Source organism: the organism of the source record quoted next, unplaced genomic scaffold (assembly GCF_019419815.1).
Source record: "Pyrus x bretschneideri cultivar Hongxiangsu unplaced genomic scaffold, Pyrus_bretschneideri_v1 Contig62, whole genome shotgun sequence".
In the NCBI taxonomy this organism is placed as follows: Eukaryota; Viridiplantae; Streptophyta; class Magnoliopsida; order Rosales; family Rosaceae; genus Pyrus; species Pyrus x bretschneideri.
The window spans coordinates 1,977,770-1,995,020 of record NW_025999801.1 but is presented as its reverse complement, the minus strand read 5'-3'; the positions used below and the strand labels follow the sequence as shown (position 1 = coordinate 1,995,020).

General features: G+C 35.4%; 1 protein-coding gene and 1 pseudogene across 1 annotated transcript; both read left to right on the top strand.

Moving 5' to 3' along the window:
- The first annotated feature begins 1,799 nt into the window (after nt 1–1,799).
- LOC103946237 (squalene monooxygenase SE1-like) lies at nt 1,800–5,132 on the top strand. The gene is made up of 7 exons (XM_009356891.2): nt 1,800–2,069; nt 3,063–3,352; nt 3,478–3,646; nt 3,750–3,968; nt 4,057–4,332; nt 4,522–4,800; nt 4,926–5,132. The coding sequence occupies exons 1-7, from the start codon at nt 1,851–1,853 to the stop codon at nt 5,130–5,132; spliced, it is 1,659 nt and encodes a 552-aa protein (XP_009355166.2). The 5' UTR covers nt 1,800–1,850.
- Nucleotides 5,133–7,659: 2,527 nt separating this feature from the next.
- LOC103946193 lies at nt 7,660–17,101 on the top strand (annotated as a pseudogene).
- The last annotated feature ends 150 nt before the right edge of the window (nt 17,102–17,251 follow it).

The following is a 17,251-nucleotide window of genomic DNA, read 5'->3' as shown; positions in this document are numbered from 1 at the left end:
TTTATGGAAATGCATCAACAGTCAACCCTGAAGTACAAAATTTTAAATTATCGAACGTAGTGCATATGCATAAATAAAAGTGTGCGTGTGTGTGTATCATACTTCTTAAAAAAATTCATCTTTTCTGTGGCATAATACTAGGAACAAAGCCAGAAATTTAATTAAAAGGGAATATTTAAAAAAATTTAAGCTCATTTTTTGGATAAAGATAGTATGTTTACAAATGCTGAAAAATATAGCTATAAAATGCCTAATTTTATTACTCTATTGTCTATTTTTATTTATTATTTTGATAATATAATGCTCATTCGTACTAATTAACCAATTATGCAACTCAACAAAGTTTAGACATTAGTACGAGGAGAAGAAAAAAAAGAGAGAAGGGGCATTTAAAAACTAAAAGAGAAAATTTCACTATTTTAATATGATTAATGAAGTAATTTTTAATGAAAAAAAAATGGGTGAGGCATGTGCCCCCTAGGCCTTAACTCCTTCCGGCCCATGCATAGTAGCTTGTATTTTAGGTACTAGAAGAGTCATTCTCTACAGAATTGTATTATTTGGATGACAAACAATTCTACCTAATTTACTATAAATAAAGATACAAGATTTAAAAAATCAATCCTGGTACAATTCACTTTATCTTTTATTTTGTCCTTATCATTAAAACTCAAAAATTTTAAACTCTTTTAATTAATTTTCCGTAATTTTTTATGCGTCGGTCATCTTAATGCCCTCATACCAAACTTAGACTCAATGGGAGTGCAAGCAAGCGGTCTCAGTGGCAATGCCACACTCTTTGACCCGGTCATCATGCTATGTCATTGTCATATGTTACCTTTAATCCACTCATGTGTTATTTTAATAAGTTCTAACATTTTCATGTATTTTAACGACCTAATTGTTTACTTTGTGCGTCTTCTTTCAAATATTATTTATATAAAAAATTACTTAAATTCAAAACGATATGATCGTTAAATTAAATTGTAGTCATTTAATGTTTCATTGTAGGAAAGGGATCCGGATCCCTTCCTCCTAATCCACCAAGTTTGAAAGTTTGGGTCGTTGAAATTTGATCCAACAGCTACAAATAAGAGGTCATTTTAAAAGTTATAATAATTTTAGCAGTTGAATTAAATTTCAACGGTTCGAATCCCCGAACTTGGTGGATTAGGAGGAAGGGATCCAAAGAGGATCCCTTTCCTTCATTGTATAATCGTATTCATTTATTTTTTTCACTATAAATAAGTGATGAATTGAAATATAGACAATTCAAATTTAAAAAAATAAAAAATTACTAAATGAGTACTACAAGAAACAAAATATGTAACAAAACATGTGTAAACTCCTAATACAGACCTTATATGTGTATATATATAATGATTATATAAAACTTGAACATGTAAATTCAAAAAGATTAGCCGTAATCAAAATGCAATCCGAATGCAATTTAATATAATATAAAGGCTAAACTTTTTAAATAACATAATGCATGATTGAGTGTGACACCATTAAATTGTCCCAAAGTGACTTATCATTGTCCTCTATCCCACAATATTTTCACATAATCCGCACACTACCAAAAATTCATTCAATAAAAGAAGCACTACAATACCAAAAATACATTCAATAAAAAAACACCAGAAGCACCAAAAATTCATTCAATAAAAAAAAGTACCCGAAACACCGCAGCAGGTGCCTACCAACTGCAGTATCCCATTCCTATATAATTGCCCTTCAGCGCCCATCATAAGCATTAAGCACTTCACATTCACAAATCAAAATATTCACAACCAAATTCCAGACGTAAAAAAAACACTATATCGTAGAGATTAATTACTTAAATTAAGATGGTTTATGATTATGTTCTTGCTGGCGTCTTGGTTTCTTTGTTGAGTTCTGTTTTCTTCGTCTTCATAAGCACCACCTACGGCGACAAGAAGGACGATGACATCGCGAATGTTTCAGCAACCGGTGTTTTTCTGACGGCGGAGATTGAGAAAAGTACGGATGTTGTCATTGTCGGCGCCGGAGTTGCTGGTGCTGCTCTTGCTTACACTCTTGGGAAGGTGATCATTATTTCTCACTTTCTTTATCTTCATAATCTTCATTTTCTAGTTTTTATTTATTTATTTTTTATTTTAAGACGATTGAATATTCTATAAGAAACAATTTTTTACTAGTTTTTCTTATTTCTTGTTGATTCATCTCAATATAGGAAGAAGACCAATTTAGTGAAACTTTCAGTAATACCAAAAAGTGTCCCTCTTTTTTATACATGTTGGAGAAGACATAAGAATTAAAGGGTAAAATAATAAATTAATACATTTTAATGAAATCTTAAAAGTAACAAAAGGGTTGAAATGCTTTTGTGAGTCTTCTCAGTCCTCGGAAGAGGTGGATTAACGTGACTTGCCACCACCAGTTGTCTCCTTTTTTTTTTAAAAAAAAAAAAGAAAAAAGTAACACAACTCCTACTTTGGGTAGTTATTGTAATTTTAAATTTAATTTTTCATTCTTTTAAATTATAAAAAAAAAATTGAGAAAAAATTATACAAATTTTAATTAATATTTTTAAGTAAAATAATTACAAAAGAGTTAATTGCCTCATGCAGGTTAGTTTTTTCCTTAATTAGAACTTAATTTCAGAGTTAAAATTACTTGAAGCATCATTTTCAACCATGGAAAAAATAAATAAATCTTACTATTAACCCTAAACTCGCTTTTAAATGATTCTCACTAACATTTGTCCAAGAGAGTAAAACTAATTAGCATTTTAAATAAACCACACAAATGAGGATTCAGTCAATAGATGATTTTGTCAAAGCCAATTTATTTGCTTTTTGTCTTTTTGATTTGGCTCTAATATGGCGAGCTAATTCCAATAGTGCAGTCAATATTAATCTTGTTCACACTGATAAACTCTGGTTTTGGGGCAGTTTGTATTTGTCATTAGTTTGGCTAATTAATCATTCGGATCTTGTTGTCCTGGTGGAGCTCAAAGTTGTAATTATGTGGCCTTTTAAGTTGATCAGGAGTTTTGCTTCTTGATAAATATGTAGGAAGGACGGCGGGTACATGTGATCGAAAGAGACTTGAGCGAGCCGGACAGAATTGTTGGTGAACTCTTGCAGCCTGGAGGCTATCTCAAGTTGATTGAATTAGGTCTTGAGGATTGTGCTAATGACTCCATTGATGCTCAGAAAGTGTTTGGCTATGCCCTTTACAAAAATGGCAATGACACAAAACTGTCATATCCCTTGGAAACATATAGTTCAGAGATAGCAGGGAGAAGTTTTCATAACGGGCGTTTCATCCAAAGAATGCGCAAAAGGGCCGCAGCTCTTCCAAAGTACGTAATTTCCATTTTCCTTCAGAATATAATGATGCGAAGATCATTTCCATGTTTCTTAGTTTTGATTGTTTTGATGTAATCTGTTTTGTGCCTCTTTACTTATCACAATGTTTTCTCTACAGTGTGAAACTGGAACAAGGAACAGTTACTACACTTCTTGAAGAAAAGGGCACCATCCGAGGAGTGATGTACAAGAACAAGGCAGGAGAGGAGATGAGAACATATGCTCCCCTAACAATAGTATGCGATGGCTGCTTTTCAAATCTGCGCCGCTCTATCTCTTCTCCAAATGTAATTTATTCGGTCTTTAGAAACTCAAGCATTTCCTTCAAGTTTTAGCATGGATTTGTTTGCTCTTTCATGAGACCAAGACTAAATTGTCTAAATACTGCAGATTGAAAATCCGTCCTGCTTTGTCGGGTTGATCTTGGAGAACTGTGAGCTTCCTCATGCAAACCATGGACATGTGATCTTGGGAGACCCTTCACCTATCCTGTTTTATCCTATTAGTAGCACCGAGGTTCGTTGTTTGGTAGATGTACCCGGCACAAAAGTACCTTCAGTAGCTAACGGCGAAATGGCTCAGTATTTGAAAACTGTCGTGGCTCCTCAGGTATCTATTATTTTACATGACTCAATTATGTTCCTATTTCCAGTCATTTCGATCAAAAGGGACTGAACTGAGGAATTCGTTGTTTCAGGTTCCCCATCAACTCTTAAAGGCTTTTCTAGCAGCGGTTGATAAAGGAATCATCAGAACAATGCAAAACAAAAGCATGCCTGCTGCTCCTCAACCCACACCTGGTGCAATTTTATTGGGGGATGCATTCAACATGAGACATCCTTTAACTGGAGGAGGAATGACTGTCGCTCTTTCCGACATTGTTCTTCTAAGGGATCTTCTGAGACCGCTAAGTGATTTCAATGATGCACCTGCTTTGTGCGATTATCTCGAATCATTCTACACACTGCGTAAGGTATATAGCCATATTTGCAATATGAAAATTAAAATTTCTCTTATATGACAGTCTGACATGTTATGTTGTTATATTAGGCATCGATTCTCAATCTAACAATATAACATGTCAGATATATATATCTAGGCAAGAGCTTGTTATCAAGCATTCAAAAATGTGGCTGATGGAATTGGTTAATTTTCATTGCAGCCTGTGTCATCTACCATAAACACATTGGCCGGTGCTCTTTACAAGGTGTTTTGTACGTCGCCTGACCCCGCAAGACAAGAAATACGTGAAGCTTGTTTTGATTATTTGAGCCTTGGAGGGGTCTGTTCAAACGGCCCAATATCTCTACTCTCCGGTCTTAATCCTCGTCCAATCAGCCTGTTTCTCCATTTCTTTGTTGTTGCTGTGTATGGAGTCGGCCGCTTAATGATTCCATTCCCTACACCAAAACGCCTGTGGTTGGGGGCTAGATTGATCTTGGTATGTTTACTGGTGATCTTCCCACTACTGTCTCATCAGCAAGCTTGTTACTTAAGACATATTACAAATAATGCAAATATGAATTGCTACTTAATGAAACTAACGTTTTGGTTTTCATTTTCCAGAGTGCATCAGGAATCATATTCCCAATTATTAAAGCCGAAGGAGTTAGACAAATGTTCTTTCCTGCAACAATGCCAGCATTTTACAGAGTTCCACCCGTTCGAACAAAAATCGAAACAAGCACGAAGTATACACTACCATCAACTAATTATATCGAATCAGCAGTTGTCCTCACAAAAATTAAAAATCAGGACGAGGGTCATTGCTGAAATTGGGAGAGAGAGCAGAGAAATTATGTTCCTCAATCCTTTTTAGCATTCATTGTTCTGCAAGAAACTTGTATCAAACTCTTGCAGTTCGTAGTTAATCTACACATAATTTTATCTATTTTTGACTTAATTTGTTATACATATGAAGGCTTCCAACTCTTGCAAGTTTCTTCAACTTTCAACTACTTTTCTTATGGCCAAAATCTTGGAGGCATTATGTTTTGTTTGGAATTCATTAGGGCGGTGTTCAACTATGTTGTCCACTCATATTATAATTAAAGTATCACACTTGTATTTGCTTTTTATTAATATACTATAAAAGTGAGACATATCAATTATGTCGTTCATTCAAATTATAAGACACTCGTAAATGAGAATTACTGTGTCTCATAGGGAGTTTCAATGCTTGAGACTTCAAAATTTAACATGTAACATGCATGACAAAATCTAACAATTAAATCAACGTGCAATGCTAGATATGGCAAGTGGAAGCAACTTTGTTTAAGGCCTATGTAGGTGTTCTACCAACGCCTCTCACCCAAAAGCTAGTACTTGGTTTCAATTTGTTTAGATTCTCCCTTAAAAAATTTATCTAAAGTTTCCACACCTCCTAGTGTTTGAGATGAAAGATAAACCCAATGGTGGAGTTAAAGCGAGTTTACTCTTTCTTTGATAGGAGGAATGAGGACTTAGACTTTTACTCTTTTGAGTTCAAGCTTGATGGAGCTTGAACTTCTCTGTAGAAAAACTCTTTTTGATAAAATGGGTTAGTGGGCCTTTTGGGTCGTTTTGTACTTAGTCATCTTATAACTCAAATTAAACACCATGGGTTAGGGCCCTACGTGCTCAGCCAATACAAAAACTATTCTGAGACCTATTTAAACGTGTAAATGTCAAATTAATTAATTTAAATTGTTTCAATTAATTTCTACATCTATCCAATTAATCAAATTAATTATTGCTCTATCATTTTTTGTGTGCAATCCATTATGTTTTTATCCGCGAGGAAGTGAATGATTAAAGCATATTTTTAATTCACCCTTTCACTGACAACTATTCTAATTATTGTCGAGGGCCTCACTGATCATGAGTATGCCTAGATGCATATAAGGTAGAATATATTGGAAAACCTATACAGTTGTAATTCCAATTTAATACGACCATTCTCATCCACAGTATAGATAATTGGTATCGAACCCCTAATGTGATTCAACTAACCTATGTGATTCGTTTTAATTAATCAAACTTTGACAGTTATAATATTAAAATAAAAGGTACCTGTACAAATTTTTTAAAAGATAATGTATTCTCTACTCGGTGATAGAGGTGCAACTTGGGTTTGATCAATCTGAATTTGTCCATACCCAACTTGATTTCAAATCTAATTGGGCGTTTAAAATGAAAGAAAAATCCTGCCTAAATCCAACTTGAAACTACCCGATCATTTACTGGGTTTGGTTAGGTTGATGCCTTGTCCGTCCATGTCAACCCAAACCCAATCTGATCTTGAGCCCAAATTCCCTCACGCACATATTACCCATCTCACTTCATTACACAAGTTCTGTATACGTTTAGGAATGATTATACTTGGAGCTATTATTGGTTTTCATATGGATAATGAATGATAGCGTTACTTTTGCATTTCTTTTGGTTGAAGCTTTGGTATACATCTTGTAAATTAATTACATTTTTGCATGGTTGAAACATTATAAATAGTCTCCAAGTAGTTTGCTTTAACTTTTGTACGGATGATGATGTGTAAATGAAATTTTAACTAATATTGACGTTGTTTGGTTCAAAATTTGAAAAATCAAAATAAGGTGTTATAATATGAACTCGATAAATTTGTGCGGACCAGAATCCAACATGAATAAGCCCGAACCACTAAACTTGTATGCATCCAAACCCAACCCAAACCCGAATTGTGAAGGTTGCGGCAGGGTTGGATTGACCATCCAATCCGTCCAACCTACTCAAGTTGCACCCCTACTTGGTGAATGTCATGTCCATTTTTAAATTAGAATAGCTTAGAATATTACCTTAAACAAATTTGACCAAGTGGTCGTAATGCTCTTAGTAGATGTGTAATGAAACCTAACAGAACAGATGCATAACGCTCTTAGTACTTGTGCATGTACCCAATTCAAAAAGATGTATATATGTGCCTTGATGTTCTTACCATTACTCAGTCATTTAAAAATAATCTATATGGAACCTTGACAGATTGGTTAACGTTCTTAAAAAATGTGCAATGAAACAGAATAGACAAGTAACGCTCTTACGAGATGTGAAATATACAACCACAAAAGATGCTTAACGTTCTTTAGAAACGCAAAACAACGTCTGACAGAAAAGATGCGAAACGTTCTTAAGATATGTGCAATGTACTAAAAAAAGAACAAAATAGGAACAATGTCCAATATGTGACCCAACTTCCATATTTGAACGGTATCCACACTTGGCGGGGATTTATATTTAATGACCTTGACCGGTGACAAATCTACACGTACACTAAATTTCTTGCTTGTCAAGCTTACCAACCTACGCACGTATACAGCCTATAATACATGAGAAGCACACACTCGTACACTTCACACAACGGCGGGAAGGGAAAGAGTCTTTTGAGCACACAGTCGATGATCAGTCGCCCTTTCCTCTGCCGCGAGTCCTCCGCAAAACCCTTTATCTGATTACTTCAATCTCCGATTTCGCAAGACTTTTTTAGAGACCCAAAAAAGGTATAAAATCTTTCTATAGATTTTTAATTCTGTTTTTTATTTTTTGAACTTTTTATTTGGGTACCTGCGGCTGGCTTGGGGGTTTCGTTTGTCTCTGTGAATTTGGTGAATTTTTCTGGGTGATGATTCTGTGAATTGGTTATATGTATATTGAAAATATGTATTCGATTGGTTGAACTTGGGTTTTTGTTTTTGGGATTTTTTACTGCGCTTGTTTTGAGGTTTTATTGGGATGCTATGTTTCTGTTCGTGTTAATGCTGCTATCAGTCTAGCTAAATTGATTTTTTTTATTTTTTTGGGTAAGAGCTGTTGTTGTTAAAAGTTTTTCCTGCTATGTTGGCAACTTTTCCAGTTTTTAGATTTTTTTTGTTTGTTTCGGTTTTCAAAATCAGAAAACTGTTGGGGTTTTGGAGAAGGGGAAAGCCAAAGCCACAACCCGTTTGCCAATTATTTATTTATTTATTAATTCAACAACAGAAAGCGGAGAGGAAGAAGAAGAACTGAGACTCGAGAGAGTGCATTTTAGAAAAAGCTCCCTTTTGGAGGTTTAGTGGTGGTTGCTCATCTATGGCCTTAGACTTGAGAGAGTGCAATCCAGATGCGGGGGTCGAGGGTCTCTGCGATTTAAAAAAAAAAAAAGCAAAGTGAAACTCAAAATAGGGTAAAATGCATTTTGGAAAAAGCTCCCTTTTGGAGGTTTAGTGGTGGTTGCTCATCTATGGCCTTAGACTAAATTGGGATGATTGTAATATGATATAGTTGGAAAGCCATTCACCGAGGCTTCCCTTAATAGAATTTAAACGACAAAACTCTTGCCGCTTGTATGAATTAGATTACTTTTGTTACAAGTCAAAGAAAGAGCTAGTAATACAGTAGAGAATGTTTACTGTGGACTGGCAGATTGGTTGTTAGGCATTCATGCCATATTGGTTGTACAGGTGTCTTCTTTTTAGTGGGTGTTCACTAACTAACAAGTTGTTAAGTTGTTGCTAACATACTTGTTAGTTAGTGACGCCGATGTAATAGTTCGTTTTTGAAATATAATGATTGATAGATTATTCTGCTGTTGAGTAGATGAGTCAAGGTTGAATGTTAGGATTCTATCATTGGTAATACATTGCAGAATTTGAGACACTTCTGCAGATTTGTTTTGGTTTTAGTGTAGTGCAGCACTGCAGCTTCAAGCTCGTTTTAGAAAACTTCTAAGAATTTTTCCTATGATCTTTCATATGTCCCCTTAGTTGTTTGTAGTAATGCTTTATTTTGTCATAACTCCATGCTGAACCTAAAATGCACTGTGGTTCCATGAGACAAAGTATGTAATAGTATCAGAAACTCACCAGTTAACCATATAATAATCTAATGTGGTCCTAAAATGATGTAGTCGTGGACAAAAATAAAATTTCATCACAGAAAACATAAACATAGGATGCGAACTTGTAAGACATATTATCTTAATATTTAAAAAAAAAATGAAGAATTACTATCTGCCTTCTATAATTAGAGAAAATAAAAACCAGTTGCTTCTAAGTTTTGGTCTCCCATTGTGTAGGGAGATAAATTTGGCTCCTGTCTTTCCTAAGCATGGTCTTTTATAAGTATCATTTGATTGAGGGAGGTGCAAATGGTTTTATTTAAGTCTAGTCAATGGAGATGCTTCCTATAAATTTGCTTTGTACGTGGCTTTAATTACCTGAAATCGATTAAAATGTTTAACAGAGACAAAGGCATGTATTTGTTGTGCTATAAATAACTTGTAGTTTGTCATTTGGGAGGGTTTTTTATTGAAAGTTTATTTAGTTCTCCTTAGTGTTTGCATTTCTGTATGTGCTATTTGATCTTTTAAATGTTATTGCTTGTGAAGTCCTTTACATAGCTTTATAACTAACTCAATGTCTGTTGTTTATGGATACTCATTATTAAGGGCACGCTCAAGCTGAACTCAATATGGATCCAGTCAATTGGAGAACTAAATTTCCTGCAGAGTCTCGAGAAAAAGTTGTGAATAAAGTGTAAGTTGAATTTCATTATTTTAAAGCATCAATTGAATTCCCCCGTTAGGATTGCCCTTTTTTTTTCTTTTTGATTACTTTGATTTTGTCTTATTATTACATTTTTGGATTAGTACTTTAAAACTTGTTTAAGTACTTAAAAAAATGAGAGAAAATTCAATTTAGACATGCTACGCTTTATGATGGCTGAACTTGGGAGAGCTTCAGGATGACCAATTGGCAAGCCTGGAAAGCAAATATTTAACTTATCTTCTGATAGGCTGGATATGTATTACCACTGTTGTTTCAGTTCTAATTGGTTTACAAATAAAATTAATTTTGTAATTGGTTTACAAATAAAATTCCCAAATTAATTGATCAGGCATGGCTGATACATTCTGACTCTAGAACAATTTCTCATGCAGTTTAAGTACCTTAATGAAGCGTGTTCCATTTTCTGAGCACGAGAAACATATGTCTGATTATAAGAGGATTTCTGTAAATTTCGAGGAAAAGGTTTATATGGTTTCCAGAGACCAGGTACCTTAAGTTATCAGTGCCTTCTTCTTAAGCTTATATTTCTATTCTTTTCTTCACAGTATTGCCCTTCTTGAACCTAAGAACCTCTCTTTAATTTAGAAATAAACCTAGAAGAGTCATCTTTGCAGTTCACTGACGTCTTTTTTTATTTTCATAGTTGATTAATTTTTTTTTTATCAGTCTGAAATAAACATTTCTTGTTTAATTTAGCAAGAATATATACTGCGGATCAAATCCAAGTTGGAAGAATTGGAATCTTCGTCAAAAAACTTGAATCCAGGTATGACATTATTTTGGAAACTAAATTATTGAGCTTAGCAATATCATCTTCTTCAACTTTTTGCTTCTAAATTGACTGTTTATGTGCATTATATTTTTCTCTTAAACCTGGAATGGTGTTAACATGTAGTGTGATGTTAGCTTGTTCTGTCGTTTTATATATCTTCGTTGGATATATATATACATGATATCGTCTTCCTTATCTGCATAATCAAGTTTTTAAAATCATAAAACAGAAGATTACTTATGGGTTTTTGTAGGGAAAATCTAAGAACTGTTTTTTTTTATCTTTGGTGGCTACAAAATCCTTTCTATGAACATTTTCGTTTGGTCTATGCTTGCACTACACACACACACACGCACACATTCCCATCATTTGCTTTCCACGTTTGTTATACTATTTTCCAGTAGTGACAGATACATATTGATGAATTTGTTGGTCATCATATTCTCAGAAGCTTATGCTTTCCGACACTGAGACAATAATTATTTTATATTCTAATACTTGTCGCATGTGTGCTTCAACCCACCATTATAATGCCTAACATCAGGAATCGAACTTAAAATGGAAAGTTGTAACTACTAGGATTCCGTTTCAGGATCTTTTACATATATTTCCTGTACTCTTCACCTAATTTCAATTAATTCGTCTTGATATTTTGATCCTTATTTTATAATAACATCTTATGGTATTCATCCCCAAGGTGGTGCTACAAGGCCAATCAATTTCTGTTCAATCCACAGCTCCGTCTCAAGCACATGAACAACATTCACTGCCTAGTGTTCGAGATAACATTGCATCTGGTGGAGGTTTTACTAACTTAGCATCTGCACAGCTCACTGTCAGTGTTACGCCTCAGGTTCCTTTGCCAAATAATGCTAGTGAAAATTCCAATTCGCAGAATGTCTTTGGTAATTCACAGAGGTCTGTACTAAATTTATCAGGGAGTGGGCTACCTTATAATATTACTGCCAATAATATGAGACAGGAGCAAGGGAGACAACATTCACCCCAGATTGTTACTCAGCAGAACCATGAGCAGCAAAATCCTCATCTTTGTAAGCAGGTCTGGCAGGAAAATATCTCACCCTCATATGTAACCCAGCAAAAGCAACTACAGCCGCAACACCACTACCAACAGAAACTCTTAAACCCTACTCAGCAGCAGACCTCTCAACAATCTATGTTGCAAACTCCTGTCATGCGCCCTTCTGAGACATGTTTTTCTCCACTTTCTGATATTTGGCAGGATCCGATGTCTTCTTTCCATCAGACAATACAGTCGAGGATTAAGAATCAGTCACAGATAGCCTTTAGGCAAACAAACCAATCACAAGTGATTCCAGATATTCATCAAAATGTATCATCAAGTTCACAGAACCCATTAATGCAATCACAAATGCAAGCACATTTGATAGAGAGAAAGTTGACTGCTACTAATACGCAACAGAGTCACTTAGATGGGCAACCAAATGGCGTCCTTAACTTGCAGCAGCAACAGTCCAGGTCACCATGCCAACAGAATAATGTACAACAACGGTTTCAGGTACAGAAAACAAATCTTTCAAGTGCACATCATGAGCAATTGGGCAAAAGAAACAATATTTCTGTGCTACAACAAAGCTCACCGCTGCCAAATAAAGATCAAGAACCACAACCACACTCTCTTGAGAGACGACTGAACACTCAAACACAGCCAGAGAAGTTGAAACAATTGCCAAATCCATCGGCACAAGATCAGCAGCAAGCATATCAAACATCAGGTAAAAGTACTGTGAAACTGAATCATGTTACAGCAGAAAAAAAGTAGATTTATTAAATAAGAAAATAAGTAGAAACACCTTCCTAGATACATCATTGATATATTATTGAGTTGCTAGTTTCTATGATCCTATTCCGGATGTGTGATGAACTTCTAACTGGTACGGGCTAGTTCTAATCAAGCTGATTATCAAAATTACGTCACAAATATATGCAGTTCATTGTTAAAATTAGTTCTAACTTTGTAGTAACATTTGGGATAGATACTTGAAAATATATGTTCTGACTGCCTTTTTTCTTATTATTTTGTTGATTGGTTTTGTTATCTATTGATTGACATGACTCTCTCTTCGGTATGAGCCCTGGTTGCTTCATTTGTCTTGCAGTTTTTCTGGATTCTCGTATCTTTCTTTTAGCAGCGCAATAATATATCTTCATGTGATTATGCATTTGTAGTTGCAATATTATTATGAAATTTTCGAATGATCTATTAACAAACTATAAAATATGTCCAACTATATTAGCTGGCTTCTAGGAAATATATTTATCTGCAATAAAGATATGTTACAAGCTCAATCTTTCTAAACTCATTGCCAATTTCTGGAATTCTGTGGATTTTGGAAATCATCCTTGATTGTTAGTTAAAACGAAGAAGGGCTCACTTCTTGGGATGTCTATATATCTTTCTGTATGGATATTTATCTGAAAACCCTTTGTAGAATTACATCTCATCATCACCTTATTTCCGCTTTCATCCTGTCAGATCTACTCTCAGTTGACTTGCTCTCCATTTTTATATACTCGTTTGACAGGAACACTAACTTCTACATCTGAGGGAAGGGTTTCATGTACAGATAACAGGCAAGAGGAAGCCTATCAGATGGTAATCTCTCTCTCTCTCTCTCTCTCTCTCTCTCTCTCTTTCCTGATTTTGTCAGTAAAATTACTATCTGCCCATTGTGTAGGGCAGTTAATCAAAGAGTTAAAGCTGTGACTGAATAATTTTCTGAAATGTAACTTTGCAGCTTCAAGGTCTAAAAAGCAAGTATTTAATACCTCTGGCTGATATGTATAAGACAATAACATGTAGGCTCCAGCAGGTAAATTATCCTTCACTTCAAATTTTCTGCTTTAGGTATCCAACATGAGATCAATCGCCTTGTTCTTTTACATTAAAATTCCATAGACGACAAATTTCTATGATTATTTTTTTAAAGTTCTCTTAATTTTCCAGCTCAACTCTGTCTCTCAACAGACAGAAACAGTCAGTATTGAGAAACTTAATGCATTGAGGAATAGGGTGAAGTCAATCATTTCTAATCTAAATTTGCCTAAAAGCAAAGTTGTACCTTCGTCCAAGGAGAACCTGGGTGTATATGAGAAGTTCATTACTTCTATTCTTAGCGTACGTGGAAGGGGAAATTCTGGTCCCTCACAGCAGCATGGACAACGTTCTTCTGATGTGAACTCTACCGGTCAATTTGTGCAACTTCCTTCTCAAACTCCTCCAGTTCAGACACAGCAAGACCAAAAGAAGCCAACATTTCAGTCAGCGAACTCACAGGATTCTGCAACAACAATGCAGCGGAGCAGTGCAACAAACTGGGTTAATGATTGTAATTCTGTATCTGAGTGCCCAACCCTGCAGCCAACTGAGACATATTCAGGAAAGATAGGCTTATTTAATGTAGTGCAGCAAGTCTCCTCAGGAACTTTAAATATTCCTCGAACCAATCTCCAACAACCAAATGTTAAGACCTTGTTGTCACATAGCTCGGTGCATGGACCTCAGTCAAATGTGAATGCTTTTGAGTCAAGTTGTAATACACTCCAAGAGATGCACCTGAAACAACCTAAAGAGGAGCGGGATGTGCAGACTCAGACCCTGAAGCAAGAACCTCAAGATTGGCATGAGATGCTGCAGCAATCAGTACAACAGCAAATTGAGCAACATCATAGCGGGCTGCTAAAGTTTCAATCCAGAGCTTCATTTCCTACTGCTTCGCCCAAAACTCATGGTTCTTCCTGTTCACAAGTTCCTAGGTGTTCTACTATTGACAAGAAAAATATTCTGGTGCCTCTTACAGAAGCTAGAACGACTTTCTATCCCATAAACACACCCTCTACTAAAACTTCTTGTTTGGTTCCCTTGCCTTCATCGTCTGTCCCAGGAGATTTTGAGATACCTATGTCTGATACTTCATCCCTATCGAATGCTGGAACTATTGGAGGTCATGTAGTAGATGGTGCACCAAAATCCACATCACCTGTTGCCATCAGCACTCCTGGGATATCTGCTTCACTCTTACTTGAAGAATCCGGTAACGACATTCATTGTAATACATCTACAATAATGTCTGATGAGTTGAGTGCTTGTAAGCAGCCTATTCAGCGCTTAGTTAAAGTGGTTAGTTTGAACTGTTGCAAGTTCCTCTTTGATTGTTTTAGTCTTTTAGAAAGTGTTGGATTTACTGCATAACATCAAAATTGGGATTATAAGATGAAATGTTATTTTCTTTTCCATTTCAGGTGAACATGATGTCATCTAAAGCACTAAGTGCTGCTATTTTGGACATTGGCTGTGTAGTTTGTACAACTGATAGGATATCAGGATCAGCAACACTTACTGGGATCTAGAGGTTTGGTTGGTGAGGATTTTGTGGGCATGACTAATTCTCGTTTGCAGAAGAATTATTTGGCATGGCAAGATAAGACCTTTGGAACAAAAAATATGAAACGCTGCAGAAGTACATCACCAATTAATGTTGATGCCTCAGCAACTGGAAGTATCTATGATAGTTCAAGGCTGAGTGATACGGAGATATTTGACTTGGAATCAACTGCAATATCTTATATCAAAAGGCCTAAGATTGAGGTATGATGCTACTCTGAGAGTTTTCTTTTTCTTTTCTAAATCCTATGAAGCTTATAATTTTATCTAATAGTAATGCCATCTCATGGATACTGTTTCGACAGAACAGCAATTTAGTTGAGAAACTATCATCAGAGTTATCCTTTTGGCTTTTAGGGTTCAGTCATTATTATTGCCTTCACCCTCTGATTAAAAAAAAGAATTGTCATCTCCCTCTTTGTCTTCTACTCGAGGACCCAAATACTTTTGTCTTCTATTTTCTTTCTTTCATTTTCAATAACTGTCTGACTTCTATGACAGGAAACCTCTAGTAATATCTCACATTTTCTTTAGGTTTGTTTTTATTATAGTAACCCATAGCACCTAATTTAATAAAAGTATTAAAGTTCGTATATACATTTTATGTGTTCTGTTATAGTTCTTAAGCTTAGATTCTAACAATCTCTCTCTTATCCATGTATGTTTGAAATGAAGATTAGAGATTCTTTTTCCCAGTCATCTTTGTAAAATATATATCAGTTCTCATCATTATTGGCAAATTATATTTTCTCCATATTCAAGCCAGGAAAGTTGCATTTTGTGATAGGTTTCTCAGCATATCAATTGGTATAATGTTTTGAAATTGATTCATAATTGTTTAGGCAGAGAGAGTCGATTGCTTTGTGCATCTCATGAAGTATGACTCCCGGTAGGGTTACTGGGGCAAGTCTTAGCTTTGAATTTATTAGTCGGTAAACAAATCAAAAGATCCTTACAGTTACAGTATATTACATGTTTCAGGTGAATCAAACCCTGTTTGAAGAAATTACAGCAATTAACCACCAACTAATAGACACTGTATTAGATGTCAGTGACGAAGATAACCCTCCAACAGTAGTCTCAGCTCAATTTAGAGGTGGTCAAGGAACCATTGTCCGGTGCTCCTTCATTCCCGTGACCATCAATCCCAATCTGAGGTCACAGCACCCTTCAGCTCAAATGGTATGCTTTGCTTTTACACACTAGTCTAGATGTGAATGAGAAACCATACATGTGATTTTTCTATTCCTGTATTGATTTTGCTTTTCATGTCTATGCAGCTTCCAATCCAGCCTTTACGATTGCTTGTTCCTGCAAATTATCCATTGTGCTCTCCCATATTTCTAGACAATTTGAGAGTGGAAGTCGGGTGAGACATCGGGATTTTTTCTTTGTATTTGTTCTGTTTATTATAAGTATCATTCTACATCCCGAACCAACTATCATCCTCCATGTATACAGCGCACAGTTATTAGAATGAGAACCTACCGCTAATTATTTGCCATGATTTTTCAGTTCTTGTTGTTTACAATAACATTGCCATGTTTCTTAGATTCTTGTAGTAGTTAAAGCAGGTATAGTTTCCATATGTCCTTTTGATTTAATCCATTGTTGGTATGGCAGTGATGAGCTAGAAGATCTTTCAGCAAAGGTAAAATCAAAGCTGAATATGTCGCTCCGGAGGCTGACAGAACCCTTGTCACTTGGGGAGATAGCAAGGACGTGGGACATTTGTGTGCGAGCAGTTGTCGCAGAATATGCAGAGCAGAATGGGGGAGGAAACTTGAGTTCCAAGTATGGAGGGTGGGAAGACTGTATGAGTGCTGCTTGATCAATTAATTTTGTGCCTGTTCAGATTCTGGGCTAAGTGTACAGATTCTGGATGTTTGTAATCTATTTATTTGTGTTCTTGATGAGGATTCCTCTCTTTTTTTCATGTGTTTTCAACATTTTACCTTCTGGTAATTTAAATTAAGTGTTGTTGATTCTGTCACATTATAAATCTTTGACCATCCAAGAATGTTTACAAATTGTAAAAACTTGTTTGAAGAGAAATATGAGGATGCAAAAATCACTTTTCATAAAAAGGACAACAAAAACGTGATAATCTAAACTCAAAGTGTCATTCTGGCTTAAA

What these genes read in the sequence shown, in the direction of transcription:
- LOC103946237 (XM_009356891.2), top strand. Translation starts at nt 1,851, where the DNA reads ATGGTTTATGATTATGTTCTTGCTGGCGTCTTGGTTTCTTTGTTGAGT. An exon ending in TTGCTTACACTCTTGGGAAG is followed by an intron (nt 2,070 to 3,062) that starts GTGATCATTATT and finishes ATAAATATGTAG; the next exon opens with GAAGGACGGCGGGTACATGT. An exon ending in GCTCTATCTCTTCTCCAAAT is followed by an intron (nt 3,647 to 3,749) that starts GTAATTTATTCG and finishes TAAATACTGCAG; the next exon opens with ATTGAAAATCCGTCCTGCTT.